The 17,828-nt window shown below is 36.8% G+C and overlaps 1 protein-coding gene across 2 annotated transcripts in view; it reads left to right on the top strand.

Annotated features, from left to right (window-relative positions):
• The window catches only part of MIA2 (MIA SH3 domain ER export factor 2), a 91,062-nt gene that overhangs the window by 32,153 nt on the left and 41,081 nt on the right, over positions 1 to 17,828 (top strand). The window contains exons 7-14 of one of the 2 annotated variants that reach the window (XM_090270112.1): positions 3,661 to 3,792; positions 6,145 to 6,166; positions 7,011 to 7,099; positions 12,523 to 12,591; positions 15,148 to 15,174; positions 15,724 to 15,834; positions 16,739 to 16,810; positions 17,393 to 17,497. In XM_090270112.1, the coding sequence (XP_090126238.1) occupies positions 3,661 to 3,792; positions 6,145 to 6,166; positions 7,011 to 7,099; positions 12,523 to 12,591; positions 15,148 to 15,174; positions 15,724 to 15,834; positions 16,739 to 16,810; positions 17,393 to 17,497 (627 nt within the window). The remainder of the gene's footprint in view (positions 1 to 3,660; positions 3,793 to 6,144; positions 6,167 to 7,010; positions 7,100 to 12,522; positions 12,592 to 15,147; positions 15,175 to 15,723; positions 15,835 to 16,738; positions 16,811 to 17,392; positions 17,498 to 17,828) is intronic. The other variant, XM_090270113.1, reaches the window with a different exon arrangement.

Here is a 17,828-nt window from a genome sequence, read left to right as displayed (position 1 = left end):
AGCTGAAAATGATTCAGTAGTTCCTTGAAAAAGTTCTTATTAAATAATTTTTATCAAGTAACACAGTGTTCTAATAGAGGTATACATTGTTCTAAGATTCTTTGAAATTATAAAGATAAAATTTTGTTTATGCTTCTGTTTTGAATTTAATAAGCTAGTCACATAATTTCAACACACACTGTCCAAAACCTATGAAGGCTGTATAATACCTTAAACATGGAGGATTATTAAGTAATTTCTGCTACTCTCTGATAATGATAGTTTCTGAAACTCCTTAGGCTGATGTGGCAAACAAGAGAGAACACGCTGAATTCCAAAACTAGGCCGCATTTTAGCACTGACAATCACTTGTGAACTTGGGCCACTTTTTTATTCTTTTTGGCACAACAGTTCTGTTGCTGCCACAGTTTACATTAAGAAAATTTCCTACGGATTTTATATTTTAACAATTGCGTCCCTTTGGGTAATTTGTTTAAGGAAGAAGTACCTGTTCCTCTTTGAGTTGCTTCACTGAGGACTTGAGTTGGAAGGCTGAATTTGGTGAGATTATGCTGGCAAGGGAGTTTTAGAGATGGGTTATTCTTTACCTCTGTCAGCTAAAAACACCTCCCACGAGCAAATCCAGCCCCCCTTACTTTATTCAACAGACCTAAAAATAGGTTCCTAAATTTAGAGGGCAAGGTGCTACTTTTAGCTTCCCTTCTCAGAGGAGAACAGCACTAGCCAAGGCAAGGTCCATTACGGGTTTGCTGATTCAGCATTTGGGTAAGTAGGCGCTCAGGAAGTTTAGGACAATTCTGTACCAAGTACCCAGGTAACTCAGGTAAAAGTGAGACCCCCTTACGAACCCTACCCTGAGCAGAGGAGATGCAATCGATGCTCTCTTGCACGAGAGAGGTTAAACTTTGTCCAGACAACAGGTGACTCAGATGCTTTCCTGTCCAAAGTCCAAAGTCCGGACACTGTTGGCAGGACACACAGGCGCAGGCCCTGCAGGTCCTTTTCTAACTGGAATGGAGGCGGCTGGTTTTCCTAAACTGGCGGGGTCCCCCAGGGTATGACAACGCAGTCAGGGTTTCTGTGGGGTGGGTAGAAAGCTCTGGAGGGGCTGAGAGAGGAAAGCACTGCGGATTGGGGCTGGGGCTGGCGCCGGCCCCTGGCCCTAGGGGGCGCGCCTCGTTCAGCCCGCTGGGCGGTGCTGAGGGGGCCTCCAGTGGAAGCCTCACTGCCGCTGCGGTCTCGATGTGGGATAAGGGTGGGAGGGGTCCTGGGCCAAAGCCCTAGTCATCCCGGTTGAGTAGCGCACACAGCACCGAGCCCAAGGGCGAATCCTATTTTCTCAACCCCAAGTCCTTGGAATTCCAAAGGTATGACGTCTCGCCAGGTAGAGCGCAGGCCCCTTTAAGAGCGAGCGCCCAGGACACGTCTCCGAACCTCGCGGGAAGAAGGAGGGGAACTTTACCGAGTCCCGCCTCCCTACCGCGTAGCCTTCCGATAGAGGTCTGGCCGAAACCAAGCCGAGGGGTGGGGCGACTAGCAGAGGGTAAGCCACAGGCTGTTGCGGGACGGGCTTGGACTTTCGCAGGACCTGACGCAAAGCGTAACAAAAGGGCTTAGGCTTCCCGCGGGTAGTGTGGACACTTGAGGCCTGTGGCGCCGTTCCCCCTCCACACCCCCCTGCAGCCGGCTCCGCAGTGGTATGGTCCAGTCGCTGGTGCGGGTTTGGGTTTTGGACTGAAAGCTGCGTGTTCTATGTGCTGATTGTTGCTCAGTCAGGCCCTGGCTGCGGTGGCTGTATCCAAGGCAACCCTGGCGCCATGGGGGAGCCCAGGACTGCCCCTCAGCCGTACCTGGGGCTGGTCCTGGAAAAGCTGCGCTGGGTAAGGCCAGGCGCGATCAGGGTTACTCGGCCCAGGGGTTGCGGAAGCCACGAGGGGGAGGAAGCAGCAGACTTTGGGGTCTGAGCGGCGGTGGTGGGAGGTCCCAAAGCCAGTTTTCATCGGCCACCGGGCCTGGCGTGTGTCCAAGGCAGTAGACAGGTTCCTGCGATGCTTCGACCGTTTTTTGTGTGGTGGAAAGGGACCTGGAGATGAGGGCGAAGAGAGCATTTGCTTAGTAGGACTTTACGAAGGTGTGTTAAATGTTTCCCGATTCCTAAAACGAATGATCCTTTTCCTCATTTTATTTGTTTTGAACAGGGGTTAGTGACACGTAGTTCCCCCTCCTGTAAGACACTTAAGGACTGCTTCTCTGAGATGAGTTCCTTTTAGTGATGAAACTTCTCCTTGTCTTCAAAGGACACCTAAGCCTGGACAGGGAGTAGAGATGCTAAATCTACATATTATTTTAAGATGCTCTTTTGAGATGCTTTCCATAAGTGAGATTGTTCTTCCCTTCTTTCTGTTGTGTTGTTAATATAAAACCTGGAGATATTAAACTCCAAGTGTTCAAAATTATTAGGTTCAGTTTATAGTCATGTTGCAGGGATTTTTCTGAGTATAGGCGTCTTTGTTGACATGTTTAGAGGCATTTATGCTGCTGTGTTTAAAAAAACTTCATTAAAAACTTAAAAAGCTTTTAAATATTGAGGCAAAGGGAAAATAAACATTGGGGCAGTTATCATTATTTGTAAACTAGGAAGTATAACTGCCATGGTATTCATATATACTCATATGTGACAGTTCTATGAGGATTCTAAATGGACTGTGACATAATTTGGGTCACTGGTATCATGCTGCCCATTAAGGAAGGCAAGAGAAAAAAAAAGTACAAAGTAGAAACTGGTGCAGTGCTTAGTGCAACATATACAAAAAGTGCTAGGGAAATTGAGGGGTGGGAGAGATTACACTTTCTGGAGTCTTTAGGAAAGCTTTTCCAGGCTCAGGGAATAGTTTACACAGAGCAGGCATGGACCAGCAGGTGTCTGCAGTGAACTAGGAGCTATATGCCTACAAGTGTCAAGTCGGCTCAGGGAGTGATGTGCAGTGATACTTGCTGGAGACATAAATAGTTTTCACGTAATAATGTAGGTGCTGGAGAACCATTGTGCTTTTGCTTAGCACTTTATAAGCTAAGCCTAATTCCTCATTATGTAGCTGAGGCAAGACTGAAACATTTTAAGTAAACCTTTACTAAATGTTCGTGTGTGTGTGTGTGTGTGTGTGTGTGTATATATATATATATATATATTTTAAAGGAAACCACAGAGAATAAGATACAGACAATTCAACCTATACAGTATACCTTCCTGTTGGCTCCTAGGCTCTGTCTCATTTTAGGACCTGGAATATTTTTAGGTGCTAGGTACCATTTTAGCACCCATCTCTACATTTAGCAAAGTCTGTGTCCCAGGAGAGAATGACTGAAATAGAAATAAGGGTTTTAAGATCAAATAACAGTGTCTTCTTTATCTGTATGATTGATTAGCTTTGGGAAAGACCACCTTCCTTTCTACATCAAGGGTGATAGCCCATAGCCATTTGCAGGAAGTTTCCCATTCCAATTAACACAGACTAGCAGATTGTCCTTCTCTGCAGTGACCCCTCTAAGATGTCCAAGTAGATTTGTCCAGTAAACTGGTACTGTATTATAAAACTCAAAGTTGGATCATAGATTTTGTGAGTTATCATCATAGTGATAGTTAATTTTTTTGTTTTAAAGGTTGTGGCAGCATTGCCTGAAGATATGAGAAAAGATTCTAATCCCTATGGTTTTCCTTGGGAATTGCTGATATGTGCAGCTATTGTTGGATTTTTTGCTGTTTTCTTATTTTTGTGGAGAAGTTTTCGATCGGTAAGTAACCAGTGCTATATACTAAGAGAATGTCTATTTTGTCTTCAGAGTGAACAAATAATATGAGAAACATATTTTATTTTAAGAAAACAAGTTAGGTTGTTATGTGGGTTACTCATGTTAATGTGTGGCTACTAGAAACTGAATATGGGTTTAGAGGAATTTTTGAAGTTAAAAATTTTAAAGACTTTTTTTGTAGAACTAATACTAAAACCCTACCTTTATTATTTATTTATGGTCTTTGTTTTTAATAGTATACTAGACATCTGTGAATATACCACTCAACCTGGAAACAAAAACATTGACTATCACTTATATTTTAAGTGACCCCTCCACCCCAACCCCCTCCTCTCTTTACTAGGGGAAACCCTGACCTGGATCCTGTGTTGATTATTCCCATGGCTTAAATTTTTTTTTTGGTCCTGTCTACATACATTTCTCAGAAGTATAATATGTAATTTTGCTTGGTATCATGCTGTATGTCATGTTTCAGAACTTTTTTATTCCATCCTATATTGCTGGGCGTCATCCATATTTTTCCATAAGGCCCTAATTTTTTCCCATTTTGATTGCTCTAGAATTTACATCATAAGAATAGACTAAAGTTTATAGACTTATGGCCTTGGACATTTAGGTATTTTGAGTTTTTTTTCTATTACTGTAGTGCTGCTGTATGTATTGCATTTTTAATTAAAAGTTTTTTTTCAATTATAGTTTATGATCAATAGTATTTTCTATTAATTTCAGGTGTACAACATAGTGGTTAGACAATCATATACTTTATGAAATGTACCTTCTGATATTTTCAGTACCCACCTGTTATGTATATTCTTATACATATTTCCTAATGTATATTTTAAAGTTTCTCTTGGGAATATATTTAGGGGTGAGATTATAGAGTATATGGAGGCTCTGCGTTTAAAAGGTAATGCCAAATTGTTTCCCAAATTGTATCAGTTTACATCCTTACTAGCAATATATAAGAAGAGGTCTAGGAATCCATTTGATTTCTGGCCTTTCCAACAGTTCTTTTGTCATTTGAATTGGTATAAAATTGTATCTTATCATGGTCTTGACTTGAATTCCTTGATCACTAATGAGATTGAAATCTCTTACTGTATTTACCACCCAAATGTATTTGTTATTTTGGGAAATAATTGTTTATGTCTTTTGCCCATGTTTTTATTAAGTAGTTTGCTGGGTTTTTTTCTTTTTTTTTAATTTGTAGGAATTCTTTATGTATTCTTGATGCTCCCTTATTGCTTGTGTGTATGGAAATGTCCCTAAGGTGTTTTCTGATGAGCAGATACTCTTAATTTAAAAATTTTGCTTTTAACATGTAAGTCCTTGATTCATCTTGAATCCAGTTTTTTGTCTGCTGTTGGATAGGGATTCAGTGTACTTTTTCCTCCCCAGGATAAAACCTTCATGCATTGAACAGTTCCCTCCTTTCCCTACTCATCTGCTATGCCATATATTAGAGTTCCACACAAACGGAGACCTTTTCTGCATTCTCATTTCTATTCTTTTAACGTGAGATCTTCTGTCATTTTTTAATTTTGGGAAATTACTTCTGCATTTTACATTTCTGTTTCTCTTTTTGGGGACTGCTATGTTTTAGATATTAGGCCTTACACTGAAGACTTCTATATATTCTAACTTAAAAAAATACTTTTCATAGTTTTCTGTTACCTTTTGAGGTAGTTTCTCAATCTGATCAGTTCACTAATTTTTCTTCATCTTTACCCATTCTACTTTAACTTGGCTTTTAAACTTTGTTTCTTTTAATTTTATCCTTGTACATCTTCTCTAGATAATTTAAGTCCCCATTGTTTTTTATACTTGCTTATATTTCCTCAACGCTAAATCAGATCTCTACAAATGGAATTTTTTCTTCATTATTTAAGAGAGAGAGGTTAAAGAATAAAAAGGTTGTGTTTACTGTTTCTTTATGGTCAGTTTCAATCCATGACCTAGTGGTAACATTTCTCAAATTGTGTTATTTTGTATATTAGCACTAGGAGAGATGATAATAGAGACTTCTTGAAATAGTTTGGGGGTCAAATCTGTTTGAGGAACAATGGTCTAAATGAAATTGAACAGGTATTTTTAAGATACAGTTATTTCAAAGCCTTTATTAAAAGTTCACATTGTGTATTAGCCTATTAGATACTATACTAATATGTAGCATTTTTCTCATTGCACATAGAACACTTTTGGCTAACTTAAATTCATACTAAGGCAATACAAAAAGTGTTATTTTTAAGTTGGCAGTATAAGTTAATTAAATAAATCTAGACTTACTTGAATGTGTATTTGTTTTAATGTAATTTTGTTTAAAATTTGTTTCAGATTAGGAGCCGGCTTTATGTGGGTAAGCTCTATTTTCTACTTTATACCCCACCATTGTTTGTAATTTTAAAACGTAAATCAATTTACACATGATAATATTAACTTTAAAAAATTTATTAGGGTAACAATGGTTAATAATATTATATAATTTTTAGGTATACAAGATAAAAATCCCACATATGTGTACTCTGTTGAGTGCTACCACCTGAAGTCCAGTCTCCTTCCATCACCATATATCTGTCCCCCTTTACCCACTGTGCCCTCTCCCCACCAGCTTTCCCCACTGGTACCACCATTCTGTTGTCTGTATCTATGAGTGTATTTGTTTGTTTGCTACTTTTTGAGTGAAATTGTATGGCTTTTGTTCTTTTCCATTTGATTTATTTCACCTAGCATAATACTTTGAGTTATCCATATTGTCACCAATGACAATATTTCATCCTTAAAAAAAAATTTTCATCCAAGGATATGTTTATTGATTTTAGAAGAGAGGAAGTAAGGAGTGGGAAGAGGGAGAAGGAGAGAAAGAAAGGAAGGGATAAAGAGAAACATCGATTGGTTTGCCTGCTGTACATGCCCTAATGGGGAGATTGAACCAGCAACTTAGGTATCAAACCTGCATCTTTTTGGTGTACAGGACAATGCTCCAGCTGAGTCACCTAGCCAGGGCAATATTTCATCTTTTTTATGGCTGGGTAGTATTCTATTATATATATTTTATGCTATATAGGTACACATCACATATTCTTTAACCAGTTATCTGTTAGTGGATACTTAGGTTGGCTATTGTAAACAATGTTGCATTGAATTTAGGGGTACATATATTTCTGCAAATAAATGTTTTCATGTTTTAACTTTTTGTTTAGAAAGAGAGAAAAAGCTTGCTGTAGAACTTTCTACACTAATTGAAGAAAAATGTAAACTTCTTGAAAAAGTCAGCCTCGTAGAAAAAGAGGTAAGACGTTTTTGAAGATATTAACTTTCATGTTAGAGGACTTGATATCAATACTTCTCAATACAGGTACTTCTATCTATGTAAGTTTAAGTTTACTAATGCTTTGTTTGCAAAGTATAAGAGTTCAGTTTCTCTTCATATTTCTAGGTTTCAGTTTGTCTTTTCCTGACTAATTAGTTTACTAAGTACCTTATATATATTTATTGGCCATTTAGATATGCTTTTTGTGGTTGCCTTTTATTCTTTCTTTCTTTAAAAAAAATTTTTTTAACGGTATACTTAACTTATTTTTTCTTTTTGATATGTAGGATTTGTTTCCCTATATTTTGGGTACCATTCCATTGCCTAATATATGTATTGCAAATATCTTCTTCCACTTTGTTTGCATTTTTATTTCAAATGGTGTCCTGATAAGCAGAAGTTCTTAATTTTCACATAGTCTTAATTTGTGAATCTTTTCCTTATGATGATGGCTTTCTTTTTTAAAAATATTTTATTTTCTTTCAGAGAGAGGGGAAGGGAAGGAGAAAGAGAGGGAGAGAAACATTGATTGTTTGCTTCTTGTACACCCCCAACTGGTGACATGGGCCGCAATCTAGGCATGTGCCCTGACTGGGAATCAAACTGGTGACCTTTAGGTTGCAGACCAGCATTTAGTCTATTGAGCCACACCAGCCATGGCATCCTTTCTGTATTCCACTCAATAATTTTTTGTATACCCAAGGATATGAAGATATCTTTTAGAAACTTTATTGTTTTACTTTTCTCATTTAGTCTTTATGTTAGTTTGCTAGTTCTGTCATAACATACCATAGACTGGGTGGCTTACACAACTGGAATTAATTTTCTTCACAATTTTGTAGGCTAGAAGTCCAGGATCAAGGTGTTGGTAGGTTTGGGTTCTTCTGAGTTCTCCCTCCGTGGCTTGCAGATGGCATTCTTCTCCCTCTATGTTCATATAGTCTTTCCTCTGTACTGGTGCCTGTATCTGGTATTTCTCTGTGTGTCCAAGTTTTCTCTTCTTTTAAGGATCAGATTGGATTAGGGCACACCTTAAAGACCCCGTTTTAAGTTAATCACCTCTATAAAGGGCCTATCTCTAAATACAGTCAAACTCATACTAGGGATTCGGGCTTTAACATATGAATTTGGGGGTGGGGGGAACAATATAGCCCAAATTTAATCAGTCATTTATCTGGAATTGAATTTGTGATGGTGTGATTTGGAGGTCAAGATTTAATGTTCATGTGGATATTGAATTAATCAGTACTATTTATTGAAAAGACCATCTTTTCCTTTTTTAAAGTATATTTTATTGATTATGTTATTACAGTTGTCCCAGTTTTTCCCTTTGCCCCCCTTTGCCCAGTACCCCTCTTCCCTCCAGCAGTCACCCCTTAGTTCATGTCCATGGGTTGTGCATATGAATTCTTCGGCTTCTCCATTTCCTATACTATTCTTAACATTCCCCTGTCTATTTTGTATGAACCAGTATGCTTCTTAATCCCTGCACCATATCCCCCCATTTTCCCCTTTCTCCTCACAGCTGAATATCTTCCAAATTATCTCCATACATATGATTCTGTTCCTGTTCTGATTGTTTGCTTAGTTCTTTCTTTTTTTTAAGATTCAGTTGTCCATAGTTGTGAATTTGTTGCCTTTTTAATGTTCATAGTTTTGATATTCTTCTTTTTATTAAATAAGTCCCTTCAACATTTCATGTAAATAATGGCTTTGTGATGAAGAACTTCTTTAGCTTTACCTTGTCTGGGAAGCCCTTTATGTGCCCTTCCATTCTAAATGATAGCTTTGCTGGATAGAGTAATCTAGGTTGTAGGGCCTTGCTTTTCTTCACTTTGAATACTTCTTGCCAGTCCCGTCTTGCCTGCAATTTTTATTTTGAGAAGTCAGTTGACAGTCTTACAGGAACTTCGTAGGTGACTCTGCTTTTTTTCTTGCTGCTTTTAACATGTTGCGTACCGGGGAATTTAAATGCCTTTTAGAAATGACGAGAATTCTCGCCACCCATACGCAATGTGTTAAGATTCTCTCTTTATCTTTAATATTTGGCATTTTCATTTTTGGGACTCTGTGCTTCCTGGACTTGTATATCTATTTTCTTCACCAAATTAGGGAAGTTTTCATTCATTATTTTTTCAAATAAGTTTTGAATTTCTTGCTCTTTCTCTTCTCCTTCCGGTACCTCTGTGATTCGAATGTTGGTACTTTTGAAGTTGTCCCTGAGGCTCCTTACTCTCTCCTTGTTTTGGGGAGTTCTTTTTTCTTCTTGCTCTTCTGATTGAATATTTTTCTTTCTTATGTTCCAAATCATTGATTTGATTCTTGGCTTCATTCATTCCACCATTGATGCCTTGTAAATTTTCCTTTATTTCACTTAATGTAACCTTTATTTCTTCCTGGGTCTTTTTTATGTTGTTGAAGTACCCCAATGAGTTCCTTGAGCATCCTAATAACCACTGTTTTGAATTCTGCATCTGATAGATTGCTCATCTCCATTTTGTTTAGGGTTTTTTTTGAATTTGGTTCTGTTCAATCATTTGGGCCATGTTTCTTTGTTTCTTCATTTTAGCGCAGTCCCTGTGTTTGTTTCTGTGTATTAGGTAGAGCTGCTTTGACTCCCTGTCTTAGTAGCGTGACCTAATGTAGAAAAACACACCAGTAAGTTGGATGAGGCAGGTAACCTGTGTGAGCCAGGTTTTACGGAGTCTCTGATATGGTGCCTCTGCTCTGTAACTTGTGTGCGGGAGGGCTCAGAAAAGGGACAATGGCTGTAGCCTGGCCTCTGGAGTTTTGTCTGGGAAGAAGTTGTCCCCTATCCCTTGCCCTGATGTCAGACACTTCAGTTTCTCCTCTTATGCCACTGGTACCCTTCAAACTGCTGCCACGGCGGGAGCTCAGAGGGAGTGAGTTTCCGTAAATCTTAAGTCCTTTGTGAACCTGATGGTCACTGGTTCAATTCCCAGTCAGGGCACATGCCTGGGTTGTGGTCCAGGTCCCCAGTTGGGGGCATGCGTGAGGCAACTGATAGATGTTTCTCTCACACACCAGTTTCTCTCCCTCTATTTCTCCTTTCTCCTCTCTCTAAAAAGAAAAAAAGAAAGAAAGAAAAGAAAAAGAAAACAAACAATAAAAAATTAAGCAAAATGTTTTCAGGGTTCATCTATGTTGTGTATAGATTTGCCTATTTTGGACATTTCATACAAAAGGAATCATAATATGTGGTCCTTTGTGCCTTGCTTTTTTTCACTTACATGATGTTTGGAAGGGTTCATCTGTGTTATAGTATGTATCAATATATTTTTTGCCAAATAATATTTTGTATTACAATTTATATATTCATTTGTTTGTTGACGGATGTTTGGGTTATTCTCCTTTTTGGCCATTATAAATGATGCTGCTGTGGACATTTATATATACATTCTTGTGTGGATATACATTTTCAGTTCTTTTGGGTATATGTAATGCCTGGAAGTGGAATTGCTATATCTATATTTTACTTTTGAAAGAAGTACCAAAGTGTTTCTCACCGTAACTATGCCAGTTTATAGTTCCACCAGCAGTTGTGAGTGTTACAGCTTCACTACATTCTTCCCGACAGTTGTTAAATATGTCTTTTTGATTACAGCCAATGTCTGACTGAAAACTACATTATTTGTCCTCCCAGAGTCTGTACCTTTTGCTCACTTTTTCTCTTGGTTCTCAGTCAGATTTTATGTTCTTGAATATCAGGTTATTTTATGCTGAGTATCAGTGATAGTATAACAAAAATCATACAAAAAATTTTGAAGAGGGTAATATTATCTTTCTCCAGTGAGGATTTACTATTGCTTCTCCTAGGCAGGTGTCTAGAGACATTTGAAATATTCGATTACTCTAATCACAGATTGAGATGTTTGGAAACTTGGCCTGAGTTCAAAGGATTAGCCTTTCTGCTTTAGACTTGTTTATAAGGTAGCCTACGTGGGTTGGTATTTTTTCCTGCTGCTGTAAAAAATTACTACAAACTTAGTGGCATAAGGCAACACAAATTTATTCAACTATAGTTCTGGAGGTCAGAAATCTAAAATCAATTTTATAGAGCTAAAATGAAGGTATCAGCAAGTCTGTGTCCTTACGGAGGTTCCAGGAGAGAATGTTTCTTGCCTCTTCCACCTTCTAGAGGCTGCCCATATTACCTGGCTCATAGCTGCACCACTCCTTTCTATGCTTCTATCTTCACATCATCTTCTCTCTTAATTTTGATCCTCTTGCCTTTATTTTATAAGGCCTTTTGGGATTATATTGGGCTCCCCAATGTAATCTCTTATATTCACTCTAGCTCATTAACTTAATAACCTCTGGAAAATTGACAGATGAGGGTGATATTTGGAGAGGTCATTATTTAGCCTGCCACAAGATCCCTGCCTAAAATCTGAGCTTCATGGCTTTTCCTACTCATCAGGTCCTCAACTTCAAATTTTGCCTTTTTAGCTTCCATTTCTCCTAAAATCTTGGCTCAGTTTCTTAGCCTATTCTCTACTTTTGTGTGTGTGTGTGGGGGGGGAGTAGGGTGGCCATGTCAAATGCTGGACTTGCCTTTCTGATTATTTTGTTTTCTGTCACACACTTTTTTTTTTTTTAATGTTTTGTTTATTTATTTTTAGAGAGACTGGAAGGGAGGGAGGAAGAGAGGGAGAGAAGCATAGATGTGTGAGAGGAACATCCATCAGTTGCCTCTCACATGCCCCCAAATGGGGACCTGGCCCACAACCCAGGCATGCGCCCTCACTGAGAATCACACTGGTGACCTTTTAGTTTGCAGGATGATGCCCAACCCACTGAGCCATACCAGTCAGGGCAACATTCTTACTTCTCATAACTCTCTGATGCCTTCAGGCATATCCTGTCTTTTGGTATTTTTTTCCAGCTCTTTTTCTTGTTCCTAGTGAGAAGGTTGATCCTAAACAACCTGGTCTTCCATTTAATCAGTTTTTAAAAAAGCATTGAAATATCAGTGCAATTTGCTAAATCCTATAGCATTGTATGTCTTGTTGTCTTTATTTTACATTTTTCTTGGTGGTTCTTTTTATTTTTTAAATATTTTATATTCCCTCATTGCTTTATTTGTTGTTTAATTTGAATGAGAAGTGAAAATATCTGATGGCCACTTAGTATACATTTCTCTTTAATGAGTAGGTAGACTTTGGATGGCTCTATTAGTCTCAAGTGTGCTGTTCTGCCATTTGTTGCCCAAACTAGTTGGCTGTGATGTGTTAGCTGCCTTGGCTTGGTTTGTTATAGTGGCCAAATTTGAAGAATTTAAAGCTAAGTATATCCAAATAAATTTAACTTCTTAGACACCTATCGAGATACAATTTGGAATAGAATTTGTGGTTTTTACTTACAGTATTGCTTTCTTTCAGTATGAAGGCTTAGAGTCATTAAAGGATTCCAGCTTTGAAAAGGAGTCAACAAAAGGTCAAAATTTGGAGGTAAAAATAAGTAGTATAATTATAAAAGCTGGGGGAATATTCTTATTAGATAGCATAAACTTTAAAAAGTACTGTATCTTCTCAAAACTATTTAAAAGGAAATGTAAAAGAACATCTCTGGATGTTAAGCTTTAAAAAAAGTTAATTATAGGAAATAGAACATTAGTAGCATAAAATATTTTAAATATTTGAGCTATTGTTAACTTGTTTTGAGTGAGCTGTTCAGTTTATTGAAATCTAGGGAAATATATATTTTTATTATTTATTCCTGGGAAATGTATTAAGGTGACTTTTTTCTTTTTTTGACTTACTCTGCTCCAGAAATAAAAAACAGGATAAATTTTCATAAGTTTAGGAATAATTGGTAACATTAAATTATGTAAATTGTGGCAGTACTTGCCTTTACTTCATCGCCAGTATATTAGACCAGAGATTTGTAATATTAGCAGTGATGTTCTGGTAAATATTGGGTTGGCCAAAAAGTTTGGTTTCTTTTTGTACAGTGGCTGTAGTAGTGCTTAGTTGTCTTTAACTTCATTTGAAACAATTTTGTTAGATTGTATTGTGACAGCTGTCATATCAGCATGCATTTAAAAAAAGCTTATCAAAATTGGTGAATTTTTGTGCAGCCATTTTAATATTGAAAATGGAAGAAAATACGCAACATTTCAGCATATTATGCTTTATTATCTCAAGAAAGGTTAAAACAAAACAAATGTAAAAAAGAATTTGTGCAGTGTATGGAGAACGTGCTATGACTGAGTGATCGTGTTAGAAGTGGTTTGCGAAGTTTCTTGACATTTTGGCCAAATAATTCTTTGCGGTGGAGCTGTCTTATGCATTGGAAGATGTTTAGCAGCACCCCTGTCCTCTTACCCACTAGAAGGCAATAGTAGGAGATAGCTGACATACTCAGAATATCCAAATCAATCAAGTTATTGGTGAAAATGAAAAATGTGTCTTCTATTTTACGGAAAAAACTAAATGGACTTTTTGGCCAACCCAATATTTAACAACTGGCTACCTGAAAAACAGAGGTCCTTATTTGTAACATTTGCTGAGTCCTGTTGTGTAAACACTGACCATAACCAATTTCAAGATGCCAATACAATATGAGTGCATGTGGAGCCAAACTCTACATGCATTGTAGAGCTCTCTGGAGCCAGGTATGATTTGGTTAATAGGAAGGAAGGAATGTATCATTTGTTGCTTGGCTAAATTCTGGCGGATTACCCTAGGTAATAGGAGTGCCTTACTACTGTTTTGAGATGGAAGTGTTATAAAAAGCTTACTAATATTAAAAGTAGAAAACAATAGACTTTCTGCCTGTGGCATATGTATTTAGTCAGTCCAGCTTGGCAGTTCTCAATCTCTGATGTCTGTAATCATCAGAAATTTTACGTAGCGTGGTTCGGAATTTCCTCCTAGAGTCTAAAGTAAGTTAGAAATTGAATTCCCAATAAATTCTCAGTCTTGTCTTTCCTCTCAATTTGTTGCCTATTAATATTCTTCAGAACTTGTTGAAATTGTTATTGTCAGGTGGCCTTGCTCTGAGAAATCACCCAGAGAACAGTCTAGGATTTTACACCAGGTTTATTGAAGGAAGGGAGGGAAAGGAGTTAGAGGTAAGAGGAAACTTGCAGACCAACTCGAGGGTCCATAAAAGCAAGGGAAGAGGGAAGGGGGAAAGGGGAGTGGAAACTCCCCATCACCCACGAGGTCCCATAGGAATTGCCTGCCTATGCATGTGCAGGTGGTGACTCCACACTTTTCCGAACATATTTCGTTATGGTGACTACCCATCGTCACATTCGATAGGTTATTTACATCTCCCCACTTTTCCCCAGTCAATATGTCGTGCTAGGTCCATCAACATTTCTTCTGGGAACGAGCAAAGTCCATTTTTATTTCTTGTGAGAGAAGCTGGGCCCAGGTTAATTTGCATCTGGTTAATTTGCTTATGTCAAAAATCCAGCCAGCAGTCCGGCCACCACCATGTTCTGCCATGTGCTGACAGTTACATTTTATTTGTTGATCCTTTCAACTGTTGTTCTAGTGGTAATTTATTAGTTTAATTAAAAAAGTTTTAAAGGCATTCAGCATGCTGAAAGAAGAGCAAAAACTGGATGGTAAAGGCATTTTACTCATGGTTGGTGAAATTGTGGATAAAATAAAACACCAATTTATTCTCATGATACTGAATTTATTTAAGCTAGTATTAAGTTCAGCTCAATGTTTATTTTAAAATGAAAAATTTAGAGGTTTCCCTCTATCTTTAGTAATTTTAAAAAATATTTATTTTCAATATTGGTAAGCACAATTGAATATGAACTAATATGATGCAATTTAAAAACTGATGGCTGAACTTATAGATAAAATCAAAATGATATGGTAATTTTGATGCAAGTAAGAGAATCATGTATGAAATAGTCAAATTTGGTGAAATATATATAAATAAGTTTTTTAACCACTATAATATACTGTGTACTTGTTCTGCTTTTATTTTGTCCTACATTAAATTCTTTGAATTTTTGATTTGTTTATTTTTTTAACAAGTTTGTTGAAGGATCACAAATATCAGAGGTATGTTTATTATAGTATTCAATATTCAATTGGAATAATCCAGTAGCTAATCATTTGAAATTCAAATGGTCACAGAAGATGTGTCTTGATTCGATGTAGATTATTATTAAACAATTTTGATTGGCTTTTGAATTTATTTTTATTTCATCTTCAATTTTATTAAATTGGCTTTACTTCTCATTTTTGCTTTTATATTGCTTTAAAGCAGAGGTTGGTGAACTAGACTCTGGGCTTTCCACCTGTTTTTGTAAATAAATTTTATTGGAACACAGCCATGATCATTCATTTACGTATTGTTGTTACATACACAGTGTTGAGTAGTTGGGACAGAAACTGCATGGCCTGCAAGCCTAGAATACTTATTCTCTGGCTCTTTATAGAAAAAGTTTGCTGACCCCTGCTGGATTTGCAATTATTTCAATGTTATAAAATGAACAAATATGTAAACTAAACTTACTTAACTTACAGTATATGTGTTTTATTATACTTAACTGATTTACCCTCAGCAAAATTTTCTTGGTCTGTCATAAACATGGCTTCCTCTTTTAGGAAATTTGTGAAAAGCTAAACAGTTCCAAATCTGAATTTGAGGATGAAATGCTCTTTCTAGAAAAAGAGTTAAAGGAAGAGAAATCTAAACATTCTGAACAGGATGAATTGGTAAGGCTTCTGTATTTGAGGATACTGTAGGTAAAAGAAAGTTATTGTGTTTTTAAAAATTATGATATGATTTAAAGCAGCAGTTTTCAATCTTTTTCATCTTATGGCACACATAAACTAATTACTAAAATTCTGTGGCACACTAAAAAAGAATGTATTTTGCTGATCTGACAAAAATATATATATAATTTTGATTCATTCACACCAGATTTCTATTGTTGTGTTGGCTGTTGTTATTTTTTTATTTAACAATCTTAGGAAAAACTGGTCAGTGCCCCTGACTAAATAGTCAGATATTGCATGTTTTAAAAATCTTTGTGGCACACCAGTTGAAAATGGCTGGTTTAAAGTATTGTGAACACTGTAAAAAGTTTAAAGGATACAGAAGTCTATGAAGTGGAGTAAAAATTTTTGAACCCACTAGTTCTTTTATTTGCTAGAGCTTACCATTATTATGTTGTTTCTTACATATTCTTGAAGCTTTCTATATGCACTATGGAAGTAGCTCACCTAAATAATTTAATTTGAATAATCACATACATAGTGGATTTTATTTTATCACTCCAAAAGTATGTGAACAACATTTTAACTTTATTTGTCATCCTATTTTAAAATCTCTCTTAAGGAATATCTTGGTGTGTGAGAGATTATTTAGTAAGATATGATGTTAGTGGACTTTTCTGGAGCCTATATAACTTAAATATTAGGAAATGTTAATGATAAGAAATACTATTATGTAACTTTTGTGTAAAATCCCTTTAAGCAAATGACTGAGACGGTTTATTAATATGAGCCCTTAGCTTTCTGAGGAAAACTTTTTAGGTTAACAATATTTCTAATGTATGTGGCATCTTAGAAACTAGAGAGTTAAGTAAATATTTATTGATCAATGCTGTCTTTTCAGATGGTGGATGTTTCAAAAAGAATACAGTCCTTAGAAGATGAATCAAAATCACTCAAATCACAAGTAGCTGAAGTAAGTTGTATTAGTCTAATAGGTTTGTTGCTTTTGAAGATCATTTTACTTTTACTTTTACTATTACTTTTATGGTTCAAGAATAAGATATAATATTAAAATTTGAGATATAGGGGTCTTAGGTATATATAAAATCAATCAATTAATTATTTATACAATATACCCCAGAAAAGTTTCATTTTTTTATTGGACAAGTATTTATTGAGCTTTTGCTATGCACTGGTCACTATTGAAAGTGATTGACACTTAATATCAGTAGACAAGATAGACAGAAAAGCTCTCTTGGAGTTTAAATTCTGGTAAGAGAAAGACAGATTTAAAATTTAACTAAACTTGCTGCATAGTACATAGAAAGTACAAGAGGTTAAATCAAGGTCCAAAGTCACACTAGCATGTTAGTGTTGGAGCCATGACTAGATCCTGATTCTAGGCCAGCCTTTTTTCTGCTACACTACGCTGCCTCTTCTATTAATAGTGGCATGTTTTTTTACTTTTAATTCCATGTTTTAGGGGAGATGTGTAAAAAAGAACTCTTGTGTTAACCTTAATTGTTATAAACTTGGTATGCTCTATTTTACTTAGGCCAAAACAACCTTCAAAATATTTCAAATGAACGAAGAACGTCTTAAGATAGCTATAAAAGATGCTTTGAGTGAAAATTCCCTACTTCAGGAAAGCCAGAAACAGGTTTGTATTGTATAGGGGCTCTTCAACTTGTATTTATAAATCTTCTGGGCATACCGATGATGGACCTATGCTAGGGGCAAGAAAGGGTTTTTCTGGAGAGCACAAGAGCATATCCTTTAAAAAAAATTAATTATTTTGTGGGGACCCCTGCTTTGTAACAGTTTCCCCCTCTCAGACTTAAGACCCTTTACAATCTTATAAAGGACAATGGACGAAGGTCTCGAGCTCCTCTAGTTGCGTCAAGCTGGACACGGTTGTCGTCCTACCTACTCTTGGGTCTAGAAATCCCTAATAAGAGTGGGGTGTGTGGGGAGGGTGGCCTTCCCACATG

Source organism: Furipterus horrens, unplaced genomic scaffold (assembly GCF_987537825.1).
Source record: "Furipterus horrens unplaced genomic scaffold, mFurHor1.1.pri manual_scaffold_3, whole genome shotgun sequence".
Taxonomy (NCBI): Eukaryota; Metazoa; Chordata; class Mammalia; order Chiroptera; family Furipteridae; genus Furipterus; species Furipterus horrens.
Note: the sequence above shows the minus strand (reverse complement) of the source record. Positions and strands in the feature narration are given on the sequence as shown.